This window comes from Symphalangus syndactylus, chromosome 7, assembly GCF_028878055.3.
Source record: "Symphalangus syndactylus isolate Jambi chromosome 7, NHGRI_mSymSyn1-v2.1_pri, whole genome shotgun sequence".
Classification (NCBI taxonomy): Eukaryota; Metazoa; Chordata; class Mammalia; order Primates; family Hylobatidae; genus Symphalangus; species Symphalangus syndactylus.
In genome coordinates, this window is record NC_072429.2 from 131863528 (window position 1) to 131882362 (window position 18835).

The window sequence follows — 18835 nt, forward strand, 5'->3', positions numbered from 1 at the left end:
AGCATTTATTCCCTACCCATTTTGGGGGTGAGCATTGATTGCATTTTCATGCAGTAGTAGAGAGCTGTATTGAATCATTGTCATTCTCCCAAACATCTTCCCTGAGCAGTGAAACAGATTTTAGTTAATGGTTCTCTAGGATCCAGGTTGGAGTCTGTGCTAAGGATCTATTTACACCTAAGAAACTTCTCTATGACTCATTAACTCGCATTGAATTACCAGGCCTGTGTTCTTAGATGGAATTGTACTGAAGAGAAGCACAGGGCAGAAGAGTCTGCCAAGTTTTAAATAATGCCAGATTACAATATTTCTTTGATTTCCTTTTGGTGTTAGGTTAGCTTTTTAGAATCCCAACTCCTCTATATAGTTCAGGTCTCTGTTATGGATCTTACTTATACTTTTCTCCTGTATTTTGTAACTTAGCTGGTTCACTGGACCATGTTTGAGGTTCTGCTGATAACTCTTCAGCAGAAGTAGCTCTTCATTTACTTGTTTGTTTGTTTATTGATGTATTAACTCATATTTAGCATGCATGACATGCAAAGTATTCTATTTAAAAATAGCCTTTGTAACCTCCCACAAAAAAGCTCTTATTAATCAATGGTGAATCACATAACCAATAGTCTGGAAATATAGAAACTCAGATGTTATGAAATCTCTGGGCTGCCATAAAATACTATCTTTCACCTATTTCCCAGACCTGGAGAACCAAATGAAGGCATTCCCTTTTAATATCATTCATTCAAAATGTATTGAGTACCTGCTTTCTGCCAAGTGTATAGGGATATATATTAAATAAAACAAGTAATGATAAAGTCCTTGTCCTCAAGGAGTTTAGAGTCTGACAGGGAAAAAAACATGTGAGCATATCCATGTGATGTAATGAATAGTATAATGGAGGTACATGTTAGATACTGTTATAGCAGTATTGTGAGAGGTCTTGAAGGACAAGGGGACATTAGCTAGGGGGCCCGGTGGAGAAAGGCCTTCTAGGAAGAAGAAACAGCTTGAACATGGATATAGAGGTATTCATCCATGGATTTGACTAGCATGTATTGATTTTGGGAGGAAGCTTGTTTTGTGGGTCAGACACTGAGCAAGGCATTTGGATACAATAATGAGCAAAACCATACCTGGTCTGTGCCTTTCTGGAACATCTATCGAGTGGGAGGCAGGCAGTCATCAATCGTTCATTCATACAGAAAAATGGGAATTGTAACAGTGTGCCCTGCTGTGAAGGAGAGATGTGGGTCTCTGGGATAGTGTGTAACATTTGGGCCTGACTGGGCTGGGATGTCCAGAGATGTCTTAGTCCATCTGGGCTGCTATAAGAAAATACCATAAACTGGGTGGCTAATAAACAGCAGAAATTTATTTCTCACAGTTCTGGAGGCGGGGAAGTCCAAGATCAAGGTGTCAGCAGATTTGGTGTCTGATAAAGGTATCACAGATGGCACCTTCTCACTGTGCCCTCACATGCTGGAAGGAACAAATAAGCCCCCTTGGGCCTCTTTTAAAGGGTACAAATGTCATTCATGAGTGTTCCACTCTCATGATCTAGTCACCTCCCAAAGGCACCACCTGCTAATACCGTCACACTGGGCACTGGGTTTCCACGTGTGAATTTTGGCAGGTGGCACCCACAGATTTAGACCATAGTAGGAAGGCTTTCCTGAGACAATGAGAATTGGGATGAAAACAAGTGAGTGGTGGAGAGTTTGCACAGCAAAGATTGGGGGAGCTGTGGGCCAGAAGAGGGCCCAGATGAGCAAAGCCTGTGCTGGAGCAAATGGTGTCAGAGAGATTGGTGTATTCAGGGCATAGAATGAAGCAGGTGGTGTGTGAAGCATGGGCTGTGTTTGCAGAACTTAGGGTGGGTGGTGGCCAAATCACAGGGGCCTTATTGATCAGAACACTGGGGACACTGAAGAGTTTTAAGCTGGAACGTCTGAGTTAGATGTGTGACTTGGACACCTTGTCAATGACCAAGAGCCTGGGAGTAGGAGTCGGGGGATTCCAGAGGCCCATGATTGATGACTATGTCAATCTATTGGTTCTAGGTGTCACTGACTGTCAGAGGAATGAAGCAGGCCTGCAATGTGACCAGAATGGCCAGTATCGAGCCAGCCAGAAGGACGGGGGCAGTGGGAAGGCCTTCTGTGTGGACGGCGAGGGGCGGAGGCTGCCATGGTGGGAAACAGAGGCCCCACTTGAGGACTCACAGTGTTTGAGTAGGTGCTGGGGGTGAAATCAGTCATGGTTCCTGGGGACTGGGGAGTAGTCTCAAGGGCTTTTTAGAAAGGGAGAGAAGGTGGAGGTGCATTTGTCTCCAACTTTTTGTTTTGAAAAATTTTAATCTGTGTAGAAGTTGGAAGAACCGTAAAATGAACAAATACCCATCACGTAGATCCAAAAATTGTTAACATTTCACTCTCTCTTTTTTCGAATCATTTGGTATGTAAATTCCAGATATCAGGAACCCTTACTTCTAAGTACTTCAGCATGCACAAGAGATGAATTTTTATATTAAAATATCTGTGGAGGCCTTCATTCTTCTAGGCAGCTTGCCTTCACTAATCTAGTCAGCATTTCTTCCTCAGTAGGACGTTGTAGAGCAGCAGTCCCCAACCTTTTTAGCATCAAGATCAGTTTCATGGAAGACAATTTTTCCACAGACCAGGGGTGGCAGGGTGGGGATGGTTTCAGGGTGATTCAAACACATTACATCTATTGTGTATTTTATTTCTATTATTATTGCATTGTAATATATAATGAAATAATTATACAACTCACCATAATATAGAATCAGTGGGAGCCCTGAGCTTTTTTCCCTGCAACTAGATGGTCCCATTTGGAGGTGATGGGAGACAGTGGCAGATCATCAGGCGTTAGATTCTCAAAGGAGCGTGCAACCTAGATCCCTCACATTCGCAGTTCACAATAGGGTTTGTACTCATGTAAGAATCTAATGCTGCCACTGATCTGACAGGAGGCGGAGCTCAGGCAGTAATGCTTACTCTCCCAATGCTCACCTCCTGCTGCGTGGCCCAGTTCCTAACAGGCCATGGGCTGGTACCAGTCTATGGCCCAGGGGTTGGGGACTTCTGTTGTAGAAGACTTGTGTGCCGGGCCTTGTTCCATATCTTAATTGCTGGGTGATCTAGAGCAAGTTGCTCAATCCCTCTGATCCTCAGTCTCCCCAGTGGCTTTCAGTCTATTTCCTGAGAATCAACATCAACCTATAATGTCAACAAATATGTATTGAGCTCTACCCTGTACCACGTACAGTTCCTCAGTGAGATACTGGATGGGAAAGTCCCAGGTGAACCATCAGATATGCTACAATATATAGTGTGATGGGAACCAGAGGAACAGAAGAGAAGAGTAAGTCCTGTGGGATCAGAAGTAGTTTAATCCCAATGGTGCCTTTACTGGCTGTGTAGTCTTAGGCAAGTCACTCACCCTCTGCAGTTTCTCCGTCTGTAAAATGGAGACATCAGTTTCCACCGTTGTAAGAGTGTTGAGTGCCTTAGCAATGGCATACCTACCAGCGGTAATAAATGTCTCAGAATAAGAAGGCTCAGAAACAGTATTTGCCCTGTTTCCCCATCTGTTAAACTTGGAGGGAGGCCGAAACAGTCTGCAAGGTCCCTTAATCCTGATATCTTCTCAATCTTTACGACCCTGTTCCACCTTTCCCTGGAGCCACCTGCCTCTGCTTGAGGTCTTGTGGCTAACCTTTGCACACTTGACAAGCCCAAGCAAGCCAGTCTCTTAGTATTTCTGTGGAAGGAGAGGGCCTAACATACATGGGCTTACTGTGTGCCAGGTATCTTATGTGTTTATCAAATTTGAATCCATGGTAGTCCTAAAAGGTAGTATTATTGCCAATACTTTAGCTGAGGAAACTGAGGCAAAGAATGTTTAAGCGCTTCTCTTGGTTCCATAGTTAGGACAGAATATACCTAGAATTTGAATTGCTGTATGTCAAACTACCAAACCTTTGTATTCTTCATTCCACCTATCTGTTTCCACCTAGATTTACCTGCTTCCTCAATAAACATATCCTCACATGCACACACATATGCATGCATAGCCTACCTGTCCTCCAGGGAAGCTGGTACAGCTCATGGGATAAAACATTAGTGAAAATCCAAGTGAGAAATTTTCATTTTCTAATTCTCAGAGCAATCATTTCCCTTCTCTAGTGAAGAGCTAACAAGTCCTAAGGAGTGTGTGTTTGTGTGTGTATGTGTGTGTATTCTGGAATAAATTGCAAATCCAATGAAAGTCTTATTTTTTTCCCAACATCCCTCTTGGGCAGAAAAAACAGGGGAAGTACAGCAGGAAAGTGCTTTGAGAGATCAGTTAGCCAGATGCTTCACAAATGAAGGAGACTGTGTCCTTAGAGGATACAACTTGCCCTGAGGCCCTGGTGATCACCGTCAGTCCTGGGATTATCGTCTTATGTGCTCTGAGCTCTCTTTGCATCTCTGTCAATGGCTTGGCCTTGAGGATTGTCTTACGCAGTTTGTAGGGCATTTCGTGGTGTATTCTGCCCAGAGTTCAGAGGAGAAAGAACAGTTTAATCAGTGGCACCAAAAGTGCTCACGAGTCACAGCTGAGCTTTGACAACTTTGATGATGCCTCCCTGAGGCGCTGGCTTCTGAATAGCCTCCAGATAGAGCTTCAGCATCTTTGGCTTCTTATGCAAAGCTCTGAGCTTAAGTTTCCCTTTCTGGATATGCCTGGGGATTTCTATGCCACTAAGCTGGGCCCTCACTGGGATGTCAACACATCTCTTCTCAGAATTGCCTTTGAGAGGAACTTTCTCTTTGGGAGTAAAATGTTTAAGGCTTTTGTCCTTGAGGCTAGGTCCTTAAGCAAGGGACTTATACCTCCCCAGACAGGTACCTACCTGAGAGGAATTTGCTCCTTCCTCAGCCCTCTTGCCACTTCCTTTGTTCAGGCCTCTGCTGTTACCTACGTGGTACTGCCATACCCGCCTAACTCATCTTCTTGCTTCAGTCCAACAGTTTTTCTATGATGCTTCTAGAGCTGTTATTTAAAAGGAGATTTTGCTTATGCAATGCCCCTTCAAACTCTTCCGTGGTTCTTCATTGTTCTTGGGATAAAGCACCATTCGCAGTATCCCAGCCTCCCCTCTGGGGTCTAACCTCATTAGACCATATGTTCCTTTGGGGCTAGAATTGTGTCTTATTTCTTGTTCTATTCCAGGGCCATAGGTACTCTTTGACAGAATGAACAAATTTCTCTAGTTGTCTGGGATTCTTTGAAACTATTTCCTAAAGGTCTTCAGGGAAGGAGATTCTTCCACCACCTCAATTCCTGTGGTCAATTTTACAAGCCCTGAGACTTAGGCAAGGTGTTCTGCAGGGGACAGAGGGACTTAGCACTTACTGAGTGGTTACCATATACCATATACCATATACCATATACCATTCCATGCTATATTATTTAGTCCTCACAACCAGAAAACTGAAACTCTCAGAGGTTGCAAGGTGTCCACGGACACAGAGCTGGTGGTGGCATCAGGACTCGAGCTGACGGCTCACTCCCGAGTTGGTGCCTCTCCCTGACTGCCTGCTGCCTCTCTCTCTGAAATCTCTCCTGCTGCAGCTTCCTGGCACTCCCTTTGATCTTCTGTTTCCTTTGTTTACTTGCAGAGTTAGTAAAAATATTTCCACCTTGCTCACTGGAAATATTTCCAGTTCATCTTCCCTTCAACTTTAGGTTCATTTTCCTAATTCTCATCTTCGTCAACCTATGCTGAAGATTTCATATACCACATCAAGTGCCTGAACAGAGGTATGTTCCAATATGTGTATGCATGTTGTGTGTGCATATGTGTGTGCACGTTGGAATTGTGCCATCATAATGTTATCTTCTGGTTTCCTGGTGTTGTGATGATGTTGTTAGTCATTCATTTGCCTATCCCTCCTTTCCTCATATTCTCCCTCCCTCCCTCCCTCCATCCATTCAATATACATGAAAGTAGTCTCTCTGTTACTGTCCTGGCTAGTGAGGGTTCAAATATGATCAGAATATTGCCTTTGCCCTGGAAGGAGATGGGAACCTAAGTAGCCACAATAAACTATGCAAAAAAAGATGAAATGATGAAATATTAATGTATACTGTGCTTTAATGTCAACCTTTTATGCTTTCCTTAAGACATTTGTAAATAGCCGTTAAGTATAAATTGGATAAATGGGAAATTATACCAACAGAATGTACAAATCTGCAAAGTGACTCCATTGGCATAATTCATTGGCAAATTGGTTCATGGATTGTTTCTGTTCTGCTTGGCCATGAGCTTCTTCACAGAATGCTGAAATGTGAAGATCTCTATCACCAAGGTGTCCCTTTTCTGAAAACCAGCAGATTCTCTAACTGAAGTGCTAAATTTGCTGTATTTTTGGCAGAATTTAATTAGAAACTGAAAGACCTTTCAAATTTTATTTAGTCTCCTAGAATATTTTGAGCATCTGGTCTGTACCAATCAAGACTTAGGGACACTGTGATGAATATAACATGGCATTTGCTGGACTGGAGCTTGCAGTCTCTACAAATGAGCTACTAAGGAGTATAAAAATATAAAAAGAAATGAGAGAGGAAGGGCTTTGTGTGGGCAGAGCACATGAAATTGGCAACTTCAGCAATTAACATGGATGGGCCAGTTTGTAAAATCAGAATTCTTTATCAACACTTTTGAAGGCTTAGAGCATGCTGGGATCACAGGACTGAGTCACCGCGCCTGGCTGAGCATGTCATTAATGCTCACTTCTCTCAACCCAATCCCAAAAGGAATAAACATTTTTTTTTCTGCACTTATTATGAAAGCTGAGAAAAGATCACTTTGGATGGCTTTGAATTTATTGACTTGATGAAAACCAATCTAGATATAAAGTCTTTTTTAATAAAACAATGGATGTACATAATTAGTGCTTATATATATATGTTTATAATTATGTTTGCAAAAAACCGATACTCATGTGCCTTTGAGGCTGTACAGAAGTCTTTCTTTTTGACAGTTACCTATAAGACTGCAAGATATTGACACTCTTGGGAATTTGTGGCTTGGAAGGTGAATCTCATTCCTTGAGAGTCAGCCTCCATGCTTTCTTTTTTGCTTGGTGAAGAAAAAGTTCCAACTCTCACAGCCCTGAGAAATTATATTTCTTCCTCCTCATTTGTCTCGTTTTATGAGCCTGTGACTATGTTATTCCTATCAAATGGAACTCAAGTGTGTTGATGATAGCTAGGAAAACAGATGCTAATAAATCACTTAAACAATCTTAAAAATGCCTGAGCCACATGACATGTCTTCAAATTTACCTAAATACATATGCACATGTCTTTTAAAAAATAACTTACCTCATTTTGGAAAGAATTCAAGTTGTTTTACAGAAAGAAAATGCCAGTAAAATAATTATATGATGTAATTAGCACTGAAGGATAGGGACAGAGAAATGTAAGTTTATATTATCAATGTTAATGAGAAGAAAATAGTTGTATGGACTAACATTAAATTTCCACCTCACTTCATGACAGTAAGGTAGAAGCAGGGAGAGCCGGTAAGTTGTAACTCTCAGTTTTAGATATGGAGCAGTATGTTGGAGCTACCTTACAAAGGAATTGCTTTACCTGGGACATTTGTGTTACCAAGAGCTACGAATGGGTATTGACTTCTTGACCTAACAGTCTTTATGGCTCCTCTGCAGATGCCCTACACCCTTCTGAGTCAGATTTACTAAATCTGCTTTATTTTCAGTGATGCAGAAGTTTGAGAAGGCTCCAGAATCAAAGGTGATCTTCAACGCCAATGCTCCTGTCAGATCCAAAGTTCCTGATTCTGAGTTCCCCATGATGCAGTGCTTGACAGGTGAGGAGTGGTGGGGAGATGTACACTCAGAAGAAGGTGTGGAAATAAGCTCTGCTGAGAGTTGTCAAGACAAACCAAATCAAGCCATTAAAACTATAATTTAAAAACATACTTTATCAAAAACACTATAAATGAATTAATTTCCAGAATGTATATTCAATTCATAACTTAATTGCAGAGTTGATAGTGTATCTACTGTATGCTATCCACATGGCACATGTTAAGGAGTAGAAATGAACAAAATTAGTTTGGCATAGATCTATGTGTCCAGGTCAGGATCTATATCTCCCCATTTTAACAGTGGGACCAGAGAGGTGATAATAAAGGCTGCATGCATGGATGTTTACAAGGATTATCTCACAATCCCAAAGCCACACATAAAGTGGCCATTGCTATCCTGAGTTACAGAAGAGAAAAATAAAGCTTTAAGAGTGTAAGTGACTTACTCAATGGCACAGAACCAGAAAGGGTCAGGGCTTAAATTCAAACCCAAAGTAACAACGTCAAAGCCTGCAGCCTTTTTTTGTTCTAAATTATTTTATCTTTGGCGTGCACTAAAATCTCAGACTTCACCACTATACAATTCATCCATGTAACTCAAAACCACTTGTATCCTAAAAGCTATTGAAATAAAAAATATTAAAAAATAATCTCATCTTTGATTTTAGCTTTAGGAGGTGCATGTGCAGGTTTGTTATATGGGTATGTGGTATGCTGCTGAGGTTTGGGGTACAATTGAGTCCATCACCCAGGTAGTGAGCGTAGTCACAGTAGTTACTTTTACAACCCTGTCCTCCTCCCTGTATTCCCCCCAGTAGTCCCCAGTGTCCATTTTTTTTTTTTTTTTTTTTTGAGATGGAGTCTCGCTCTGTCACCCAGGCTGGAGTGCAGTGGTGCGATCTCGGCTCACTGCAAGCTCTGCCTCCCGGGTTCAAGCCATTCTCCTGCCTCAGCCTCTCCAAGTAGCTGGGACTACAGGCACCCGCCACCACACCTGGCTAATTTTTTGTATTTTTAGTAGAGACGGGGTTTCACCGTGGTCTCGATCTCCTGACCTCGTGATCTGCCCGCCTCGGCCTCCCAAAGTCCTGGGATTACAAGCGTGAGCCACCGCACCCGGGGTCCCCAGTGTCTATTGTTGCCATTTTAACCACTGCATTATGCCTCCCTCAGTACCCACATGTAATGTAGTTACTAAGTAATTAACACTGAGTTTGAATCTGTTTTGGATATCAGCTTTGGTTATGGTGAGCACACTGTAGTTTGTTTCACAAACACAGTGCAAGGCATGAAGTAGAAGCTGAAGAAAATGTTTGTAGAATGAGAGATATTGACAGGAATGGAGGTACAGAACCAAGTGGTCAAACAAGTAGATGTGAGGAACCAGCACGAGGACAGCAGACTTGAGGGACAGCTTTGGCAGTTATTTGTCTCAACAAGGACTGTCATATACCTGCTCATGTGTGCACACACTGTGACACAGCTTAAGTTAGAAGGGCAGGAAGGGCGCGGTAGCTCATGCCTGTAATCCCAGCACTTTGGAGGCTGAGGCGGTTGGATCACCTGGGGTCAGGAGTTTGTGACTAGCCTGGCCAACATGGTGAAACCCCGTCTCTACTAAAAGTACAAAAAATTAGCCGGGTGTGGTGGCGGGTGCCTGTAATCCCCACTACTCAGGAGGCTGAGGCAGGAGAATTGCTTGAACCCGGGAGGCGGAGGTTGCAGTAAGCCAAGATCATGCCATTGCACTCCAGCCTGGGCAACAAGAGTGAAACTCCGTAAAAAAAAAAAAAAAAAAAAAAAAAAAAAAAGAAGGGCAAACTGGTGGTATGGGAAGCAAAAGAGGATGCAGAATCTTAGGGAGTGAGGCAAGCAGGGAAAACACGTCCATCTGTTCGTGTCCAAAGATGGTTTAGCCAACTGGGCCACTGAGTTCAGTGTCTAAAATATACTGAAAGGAAGCAGACAACAGTTTGAAAAAGAGAGCCACATCAAGGTGGTCCAGCAAGATGCCATCCTATCAGACAAACGAGAGCAGAGCAATCCAAGACAAGCAGTAGTTGCAGGTTGAGTAGAGGTCCAGGCATCCAGTACTGTGTTAGTCTGTTCGGGCTGCTGGGACAAAATACCCTAGACTGGGGGACTTAAACAACAAAATGGATTTTCTCATAATTCTGGAGGCCAGAAGTCCAGGATCAAGGTGTTGGCAGGGTTGGTTTCTTCTGAGGCCCCTCTCAGAAGAAAGGGTGTAGGTGACTCACTTCTCCCTGTGACTTCACTTGGTCTTCCCTATGTATGTGTCTGTATCTTAATCTTTATTTCTCATAAGGACACCAGTCCTATTGTCTTAGGGCCGACTCTAATCATCTCATTATGCACTTAATTACCTCTTTCAAGACCCTAACTCCAAATGCAGTCACATTCTGTGGTGCTGGGGGTAGGAGAACATGATACAAATTGTGAGTGTGAAACATAATTCAGCCCATAACGAAAAATCAAGGTGGTTTTACGGTAGATCGAAGGGCCATTTAAGGGGTAGGAAAATAAAGCCACTGAGTCAGTGAAGGGGTAGATATCATTGTCGGTGGGGAAAGGGGAGACTGGTAAGAAAACCACATCATCTAGAGAACTAAACAGCATGATGGAGAATAGGAGGGAAATGTGGATTGTTGGGGGCGTGAGGGGAAGCTATGATTGGGGCCATGGTAGGAATCCTGGTTCTAGTTCAGCATTTAACCAACCAGAGTCTAGGGTGCTCATCCTTCTAACACTGACCCACAACTTTGTTTTCTTGACTGAATTTGTCCCTGAGCCCGAAGCAGGGATCTGCTTGCCGTTAAGGGGACAGGAGAACTTTAGAGCCATGAGCCAGTGGACCAGGAAGAATTATTTTCTTTGGAGCTGGGCGCGGTAGCTCATGCTTGTAATGCCATCACTTTGGGAGGTCGAGGCAGGTGGATGGAGACCAGCCTGGGCAACATGGCGAAACTGCATCTCTACAAAAAAAAAAATAAATAATAAAAATAATAATAATAATACAAAAATTAGCCAGGCGTGGTGGTGCATACCTGTAATCCCAGCTACTTGAGAGGCTAAGGTAGGAAGATGGCTTGAGTCCAGGAGGCAGAGGTTGCAGTGAGCCAAGATTGCGCTAATGCACTCCAGCCTGGGCAACAGAGCCAGACCCTGTATCAAAAAAATATTTGAAAAAAGAATTACTTTTTTTGGTGCGGGGAGGTGCTCTGAATAAGCCAGACAGTTTCTGGGTAAAATGACATCATTGACCTCTCAGTGCCTAGTTCGTGAAGACATTACAGCCATACAGTGCTGAGATGAAAATCAGGAGATGATGAAAACCCCCAGAAGACCACCTTTGCATCTAAGAATGTCATCTCAGTAGAGCTGCAGTTTGTGAGATGTCTTGTTAGAGAAAAGGAAGACATCTCCATCCCAGATACCAGTGGCTTTCCCTCACCTTTCAGCTGGGCAAATACAGTGGGAAGGGCTCAGGAATTGGATTGCAAAGGTATTCAAGTTACTGCTTTGCTCCCATCAGCCACAGACTGTGCTGATTTTTAGTCTTGGTGTTCCCATCTCTAAATTTACTTCTTACCTAATGCAAAAATCAGTATTAATAATATATGTGAAAGTGCTTTGTAATGATAAATATGTAAGTGTATGCTTTTTCTCCTTAATTTACATTTTCTACCAAAACCTCCTATCCCTGATAAATCATTAATTGCCATCATTATGCATGAATATTACACAGTTGAATGCTTCATGCCTATCACACAGTGTCCACAAAAAGCAGCCGTGGTCCCTGCCCTCATTAAGCGCGTGGCCTCCTGTCATCTTGAGAGGGCACTCACTGTAGGAAGTGGGGATTCTATTCTATCATTCAATCCCCTTCAGGGCTGCTGTCTGCTCCTGATGGAAATGGGACATAGCCTTGAACAAAGTTGTGATCTCATTGGATACCTGGGTTTGGCTCCTCATAGAATAGAAGCAATTAAAATGTAAAAAAGGTTTAATTTAGGCAGATACAGCTTAGTAACTGTACAAGTTCTGAAGTCTGACTACTTAGATTTCAATCCTAGCTCTGCCACTTGGTAGCTTTGTGACCTCGGTAAGTGCCTGAACGGAGCTGTGCTTCAGTTCCTTAACTGTAAGATGGGGGATCGATGATTCAATACACAGAAAACACTTAACACTGCATGAGGTTCGTGGTATGTACTTAATAAATGTGTGCTTATATATGTGCTTGTGGGGGTATATTTGGGAGGTGTTTTTGGGTGTATATTTGTGTGTGTGTATTTGGAGGTGTGTGTATTTGAATGTGTATTTGTATGTATTTGAATGTGTATTTGTGTGTATTTGTGTGCATGTGTTTGAGTGTATTTGTGTGTGTGTTTGGGTGTTTATTTGGAGGTACGTGTTTATTTGGGTGTATATTTGTATCTGTGTTTGGAGCTGTGTGTGTGTGTGTGCTTGTGTGTATTTGGATGTGTATTTGTGTATTTGTGTGTGTAGGGTTTTTGTGTGTATATTTGGGTGTATATTTGTGTGTGTCTGTGTGTATTTAGGTGTATATTTGTGTGTGTTTTTGTGTTTAGAGGTGTGTGTGCATGTGTGTGTATATATTTGTATGTATTTGGAGGGGTGTGTGTATTTGTGTATCCATGTATTTGTGTGGGGGGGGTTTGTGTGCCTATTTGGGTATATATTTGTGTGTGTCTGTGTGTATTTAGGTGTATATTTGTGTGTCTTTTGTGTGTTTGGAGGTGTATATGCATGTGTGTGTATATTTGTGTATTTGAAGGGGGGTATGTGTATTTGTGTATCTGCATATTTGTGTGTGTGTGTGTGTGTGTGTGTGTGTTTGGGTATGTGAGGCAGGGGCAGGGGCAGGGGCAGGGGCAGAGGGATGTGTCTGTTCTGCCCTCAGCATCCCCCGGGAAAGCTAGGTGAGTAACCGTCCCATGGTGCTTGCAGATTGCGCAGAGGACGAGGCCTGCAGCTTCTTCACTGTGTCCACAACGGAGCCAGAGATTTCCTGTGATTTCTATGCTTGGACAAGTGACAATGTTGCCTGCATGACTTCTGACCAGGTGAGGTGGGGCAGCCATGTGGTGGTTCTGCTCCTCATCCACTCTGGATCAGATGTGCTCTGAGGAATGGGCAGCAGGCTGGCCAGGTGATGGAATAAGGTGGTCGAGAGCTGATCCTCTGTTACCTCCATTTCTTCAAAGCAATGGGACTTTGGCAAATTGAAGCTGTGATAGGCCAGAGACAGACCCAAGATGAAGATGGAGTAAGGGGCATCTGCCTGAGCCTTGAGGATTCCTGACGAGTCAGTCAGGAGAGAACCACCTGCCCCATCAGGCAGTGTGGGCAAGATGTGAGGGGGCCCTAAACATCACTGCCCCTTGAGGTCCCAAACCCAAGCATGCCTTCCCATTGTAGAAATAAAACATAATTGTGGTTGGCCTGGCACAGTGGCTCACATCTGTAATCCCAGCACTTTGGGAGGCCTAGGCGGGTGGATCACTTAAGGTCAGGAGTTCGACACCAGCCTGGCCAACATGGAGAAACCGTGTCTCTACTAAAAATACAAAATAATTAGCTAGGTGTGGTGGTGGACACCTGTAATCCCAGCTACTGGGGAGGCTGAGGCAGGAGAATCGCTTGAACCCGGGAGGCGGAGGTTACAGTGAGCTGAGATTGTGCCACTGCACTCCAGCTTGGGCTGCAGAGTGAAGACTCCATCAGAAAACAAACAAAAAAACCTATAATTGTGGCTTAAAAAGGAAAAATGTTAAATATTAGAACCACATAACATTGCTGTTCTGCGAGTCAAAGCTTGTAGAGTATTGTCAGTTTCATGTGGTACCATCAAATTAGGATAATTAGACCCTGTCCTCCTCCAGTGAAAAGCAGGAGTCTCCCGTCTCCTAATTTCCCAGTTCATAAACACGTGCTGGTGCATAAACACGAGCTCTTCTCAGGTCTGCGGGAATCTCTTCTTTTTGCTCTCCAAGGCTCTTCCTCCTCTCCCCAGGCCATTGCCTCTTCAGTGAGATAAGGCTTTCTGCAAAGCAAGAAGAGCTGTTGCCTTCAAACAGCCTTGCCGTAGCCCCTGTCCTCCAAAAATTCCCACAGAAAAACCCAAAATTTGGCAACCTTGAGGGGGAAGGCAAAATACTGGGAAAAAACATACCAATTTATCCTACCTCATCCACATAGCAAGACTGCTGAAAATAAGTCAGAAAGAGAGATCAGAAAGGGCCGAGAATTGCAAGATCTCTGGAAGTCTGACCTCACCATCTCTAAGCTTAAGCACGTTCTTCTAGATACTGCCTGGATAGAAACTAAGTGCCTGTAAGGTCTTTCATAGCCAGCTCCAGCCTCTCTCTCCTCTCCCATCACTCCCTGCTCATAACTGACAGTCCAAAAATTACTGAATTACTGAACCTAGTTCTGAAAACACCCATGAAATTCTGGGTCCCTGTGTCTGCTGTTTCCCCTGCTTAAAATCAGCCCTCTCTTGTTTCCATCTGGCAAACTTTTTTTTTTCTTATGAGATAGAGTTTCACTCTATTGTCCAGGCTGGAGTACAATGGTGCAATCTAGGCTCACCGCAACCTCCGCCTCCCGGGTTCAGGCGATTCTCCCACCTCAGCCTCCTGAGTAGCTGGGATTACAGGCAGACGCCACCACACCTGGTTAATTTTTTTTTTTTTTGTATTTAGCAGAGATGGGGTTTCAACATGTTGGTCAGGCTGGTCTTGAACTCTAGACCTCAAATGATCCACCCGTGTCGGTCTCCCAAAGTGCTGGGATTACAGGTGTGAGCCACCGCTTCCTGCCCGGCAAACTTGTTAATATCTCAGAACCTCACTCAGATTCACTTTTTCTGGAAAACTTTTCTAGCTTCTCTTTCTCAATAGAATCAATTGCTCCTTTCTCTCTAATAACCTCTTCTTTAATTGTGTGTATCTTTGCAGCTAACACTCCGGGCTGCAAGTTAATGCTTACATGTCTGTCTCCTCCAATAGACCAGGAGAAACTAATTTCCCTTTGTAGCCCTGGTGCCTGCCCATGGTTAGGGTTGGATGAATGTTTGTTGGATTGAATTATTAAATATCACGGGATAATAATGCAGCATCTTTCCATCTCCAGAAACAAGATGCACTGGGGAACTCAAAGGCCACCAGCTTTGGAAGTCTTCGCTGCCAGGTGAAAGTGAGGAGCCGTGGTCAAGATTCTCCAGCTGTGTATTTGAAAAAGGGTAGGTTGGTCAGGCTGGTTGCCTTAGGGCCGCAGTGGCTTCACATGGTCATGTTTGAAGCTGGTTTCCAGCAGGTGCATGTGAGGAGGAGCCAGACTGTCCCCTCCCCACTCCACACCCTCAGTCTGGCTTCTCTGAGCTCCATCCTTTGGCAGACTCAGCACAGCACGCTCCTCAGGCAGGCACTGATCTCCCCTGGGACTGCAAAGGGATTTCCACATCATTCTCCTTTGTGCCATCAGATTTGATCCCATTGCAATCTAGCAAGGATTGAGAGCCTCATTCTGCAGGCAGAGCTAAGTTGCAGAATGGACACAAAGCTACGAAGTGAAGGATCTTGGCAAAACCCGCTGAGTTCAGCCTGTGCCGTCTGGAAGGCCCACGCGGCCCGAGAGGCTGGGCAAACCGCTCGCTGGGGCCTGGGTGCTGGGCTCCCAGCAGCCGCTCCTCCTGGGCTTTCTGATTCATAGAGCTTCTCCTTCTCCTCACTTAATCTCTACCCTCCCAGGATGTTTTCCTCCCAGCGAACCCAGGCCCTGTAAGGTGCAGACTCTGAGTCAGTAAATCATTGGCGTCAGGCCAAGATCCAGCCTTTCTAATCACCCCTTAGGGAGTGCCAGTGCTGCTGGGCCGGGGACCACACTTTGAGTAGCAAGCTGTGTAGTACTGTATAGTTTATGGCTTCCTCTCTCATTCATCTTTTCATTTCACACTCATGGATAACTCTTGGAGAAAGGCACAAAGGGGATTCCAATCCCCATGTACACATAAGGAAGCTGTGGGCCGCTGCTGGCACGTGGGAGAGGCAGGAGCTCTTTCCCTGGAATCCTGAGGTCTGTGCTCGCTCTTCTGCCCCATCCTGCTCACCTCCTGCCTCCTCTCCAGCGGGGTGGAGAGGAAACATGCCAGCAAGGCACACTCTGAGCCATGCGCTCTGGGCCACGGCCAGGCTCTGATCTGTGCCCTGTGGCTCCTTCATAGCTGTTAAGGGCTGCAGAGCAAGGGAGGATGGTGGGGCCCGCCTGCCTGTGTGGAGCCCCTGCTCTGCCACATATGAGCTGCATGGCCTTGGGCCTCTTCCTTGACATTCTCAGCTTCAGTTTCCTCCTTAGTAAAACAGGAGTCGTGGTGGACCAAGGTCATCGGCAGATTGGAATGAGATGACACGTGTGAAGCTCTTAGGACAGGGCCGGGCTCGTGGGGAAAGCTCAGCGAGTTTAGAACATTTCTATAATCATCTTTATTCCTGCTAAAAAGTTTCCTGCGGGCCCGAGGCCATGGCTGTGCACCAGATGACAGCCAAAGGGGGCTTGACCTGGGACTTGGGTGTTGGGAGAAGGGGAGGACAGGTGTTACTCTCTGAGGTTCGTAACTCAGGGCAAGTGGCTTGGGGCTTCCAGCAGCTTCAGACTTGTGCCAGGAAAAGCAGCAAGTGGAGATGATGCCACAGCCCAGGCCCAAAGCTGCCCTGACCTTGGTAGCAATTGCGAGCCCACAGCAGGGACAAGCGTTTGTGTCTTTTTCCCTGTGGTCCTTCTTTCACCTAATGCCTTCATCCCCACTTCACAAAGAGTTTGCCTGGGAGACTGGAGTCTGGCAGAGCTCGGCTCTCTCTAATCTATGACCAGGGTCACTCGGCTCTCTCTAATCTAGTGAGCAGGGTCACTAGGATTTCTGCCGCAATCTTTATTCCAATTATTTTTACTATCCTGTTTTTCTTTTTAAATAACAAAACATAGGGATTATTTTTTAAAAATAAAAATCAAAATAGAACAGTAACCCCTACCCAAAATGTCCTTTAAAATCATGACTTACCCTTTTATGACATTTTTAAAAATGCAATTGTATTTCTGTTTAAGTGTTTTGTTATTTTTTTTTCAACATCACACAGAAAGTCCTAGTGTTTGTTATTTTTAGTTTTCCTTTTTGTCTCCTGAAAGTTTATACTTTGGGGGAAAATTACAAAGGAAATTGGGAAAAGTCCTTGTTGCCAAACTAAATCAAGGGCAGAACTATGTTTTACTTTTTTTGGTTTGTTTCGCTTTTTGGTTTAAAACAGAAGATGCACCCGGCAGCCGTTCTATCCTCGGGTGGAGTGGAGGAGGAGGGGAGAAGAAATAAGTTGGGTCTGGCTTCCAACTCCCGCCTCCCTCTTCCTGGCTCTGTCTCTGATCAGGAACAACTTCTTTATTTCACTTGAAACCCAGTTTCTCCTCTGTTAAATGGGACTATGTCATAACCGAGGAGGACAGGGCACAGTTTCTGAAAGTTGCCCACACACATCTTCAGCTCCCGGTAGGTAGTTAATCATGTCCATTCCCGTCTCTGACCTTCAGTAACCTTCAGTGGGACTAAAGAAAGGGCCTGAGTCTCAGAGCTTGATCTGTCACCCAATACCCTCTGCTGCCTACTCCCACTTAATGTCTGTGGCCTTCAACTTGGGGGATGAGCTGTGGGGTCTTTCAGAATCAAAGGATGTCAGTGCCCAAGGGTTCTTTAGAGATTGTCTAGCCCAACCCCTCATCTCACAGATGAGGTCTAGGAAAAGGAACCGTCTTACTACATGTGACATCAAAGTGGCACCTCCCCTGAGTCTGAAAGGCCTTCCTGGCCTGCTTCATTGTCTAGGCTTCTACCATGGGGGTGCAGTAAGCACTTTTGTAGGCACTATGGATGCGTCTGCGAGCAAAACAGAATCACTGATTAATAGGGGGAATTGAACCAGCAATAAGATCATCTCAGAGGGCAGTAGGTGCTTGGATGAAAATAGGACGAGGAGGTACAGACGGGTCTGAGCTGCTTCAGGGTGGTCAGGGAAGGAATCACAGAGGAGGGGACATTGGAACTGAGATCTGAAGGATGAAAAGCAGCCCACCCACCAGGCGCAGTGGCTCATGCCAGTAATCTTAGCACTTTGGGAGGCCGAGGCAGGCAGATCATGAGGTCAGGAGATTAAGACCATCCTGGCTAACATGGTGAAACCCTGTCTCTACTAAAAACAGAAAAAATTAGCCGGGTGTGGTGGCGGGTGCCTGTAGTCCCAGCTACTTGGGAGGCTGAGGCAGGAGAATGGCATGAACCCGGGAGGTGGAGCTTGCAGTGAGCCGAGATTGCGCCACTGCACTCCAGCCTGGGCGACAGAGTGAGACTCCGTCTCAAAAAAAAAGCAGCTCACCATACAAAGCTTCAGGATAGGTGGTCCTCTCTGCCACCTGCCCTATGTGGAAGATACCAAGGGGAGCTGAGATGTGGCCCTGGACTCCAGAGCAGCACCATCCAATGGAACCTTTGGCAGTGATGGAAATGGTCTACAAATCTGTGCTGTCCATTAGTTACTCATGACTATTGAGCATTTGGAAGGTTGCTATTGCAATATTAACTTTGATAGACTGACATTGATTTTTAAATAGTCACATAAGGCTATGATTACGGCATCAAACATTGGAGAATCACATGCTGTAGGGGAGGCCGACTCTCTCAAGTAGCTTAAATACAGGGAGAGGGATGGTAGAGGGTTTAGTACAGGCACAAATAGAATGTATGAGAGATCAAGGGAGAGAGAGATGAATTCTAACTGTACAAATGCAGAGATGGACCCTTCAAATAAAGCTGGGCTTTGGTGAAGAGTGGATTTGCGTTCGAGG

General features: G+C 44.7%; 1 protein-coding gene across 1 annotated transcript in view; it reads left to right on the forward strand.

The window, feature by feature from the left end:
- TG (thyroglobulin) overlaps positions 1-18835 on the forward strand; it is a 275016-nt gene that overhangs the window by 57393 nt on the left and 198788 nt on the right. Inside the window, exons 22-25 of the mRNA XM_055287302.1 lie at positions 2061-2231; positions 7793-7903; positions 12896-13011; positions 15083-15191. Coding sequence (XP_055143277.1) covers positions 2061-2231; positions 7793-7903; positions 12896-13011; positions 15083-15191 — 507 coding nt within the window. The remainder of the gene's footprint in view (positions 1-2060; positions 2232-7792; positions 7904-12895; positions 13012-15082; positions 15192-18835) is intronic.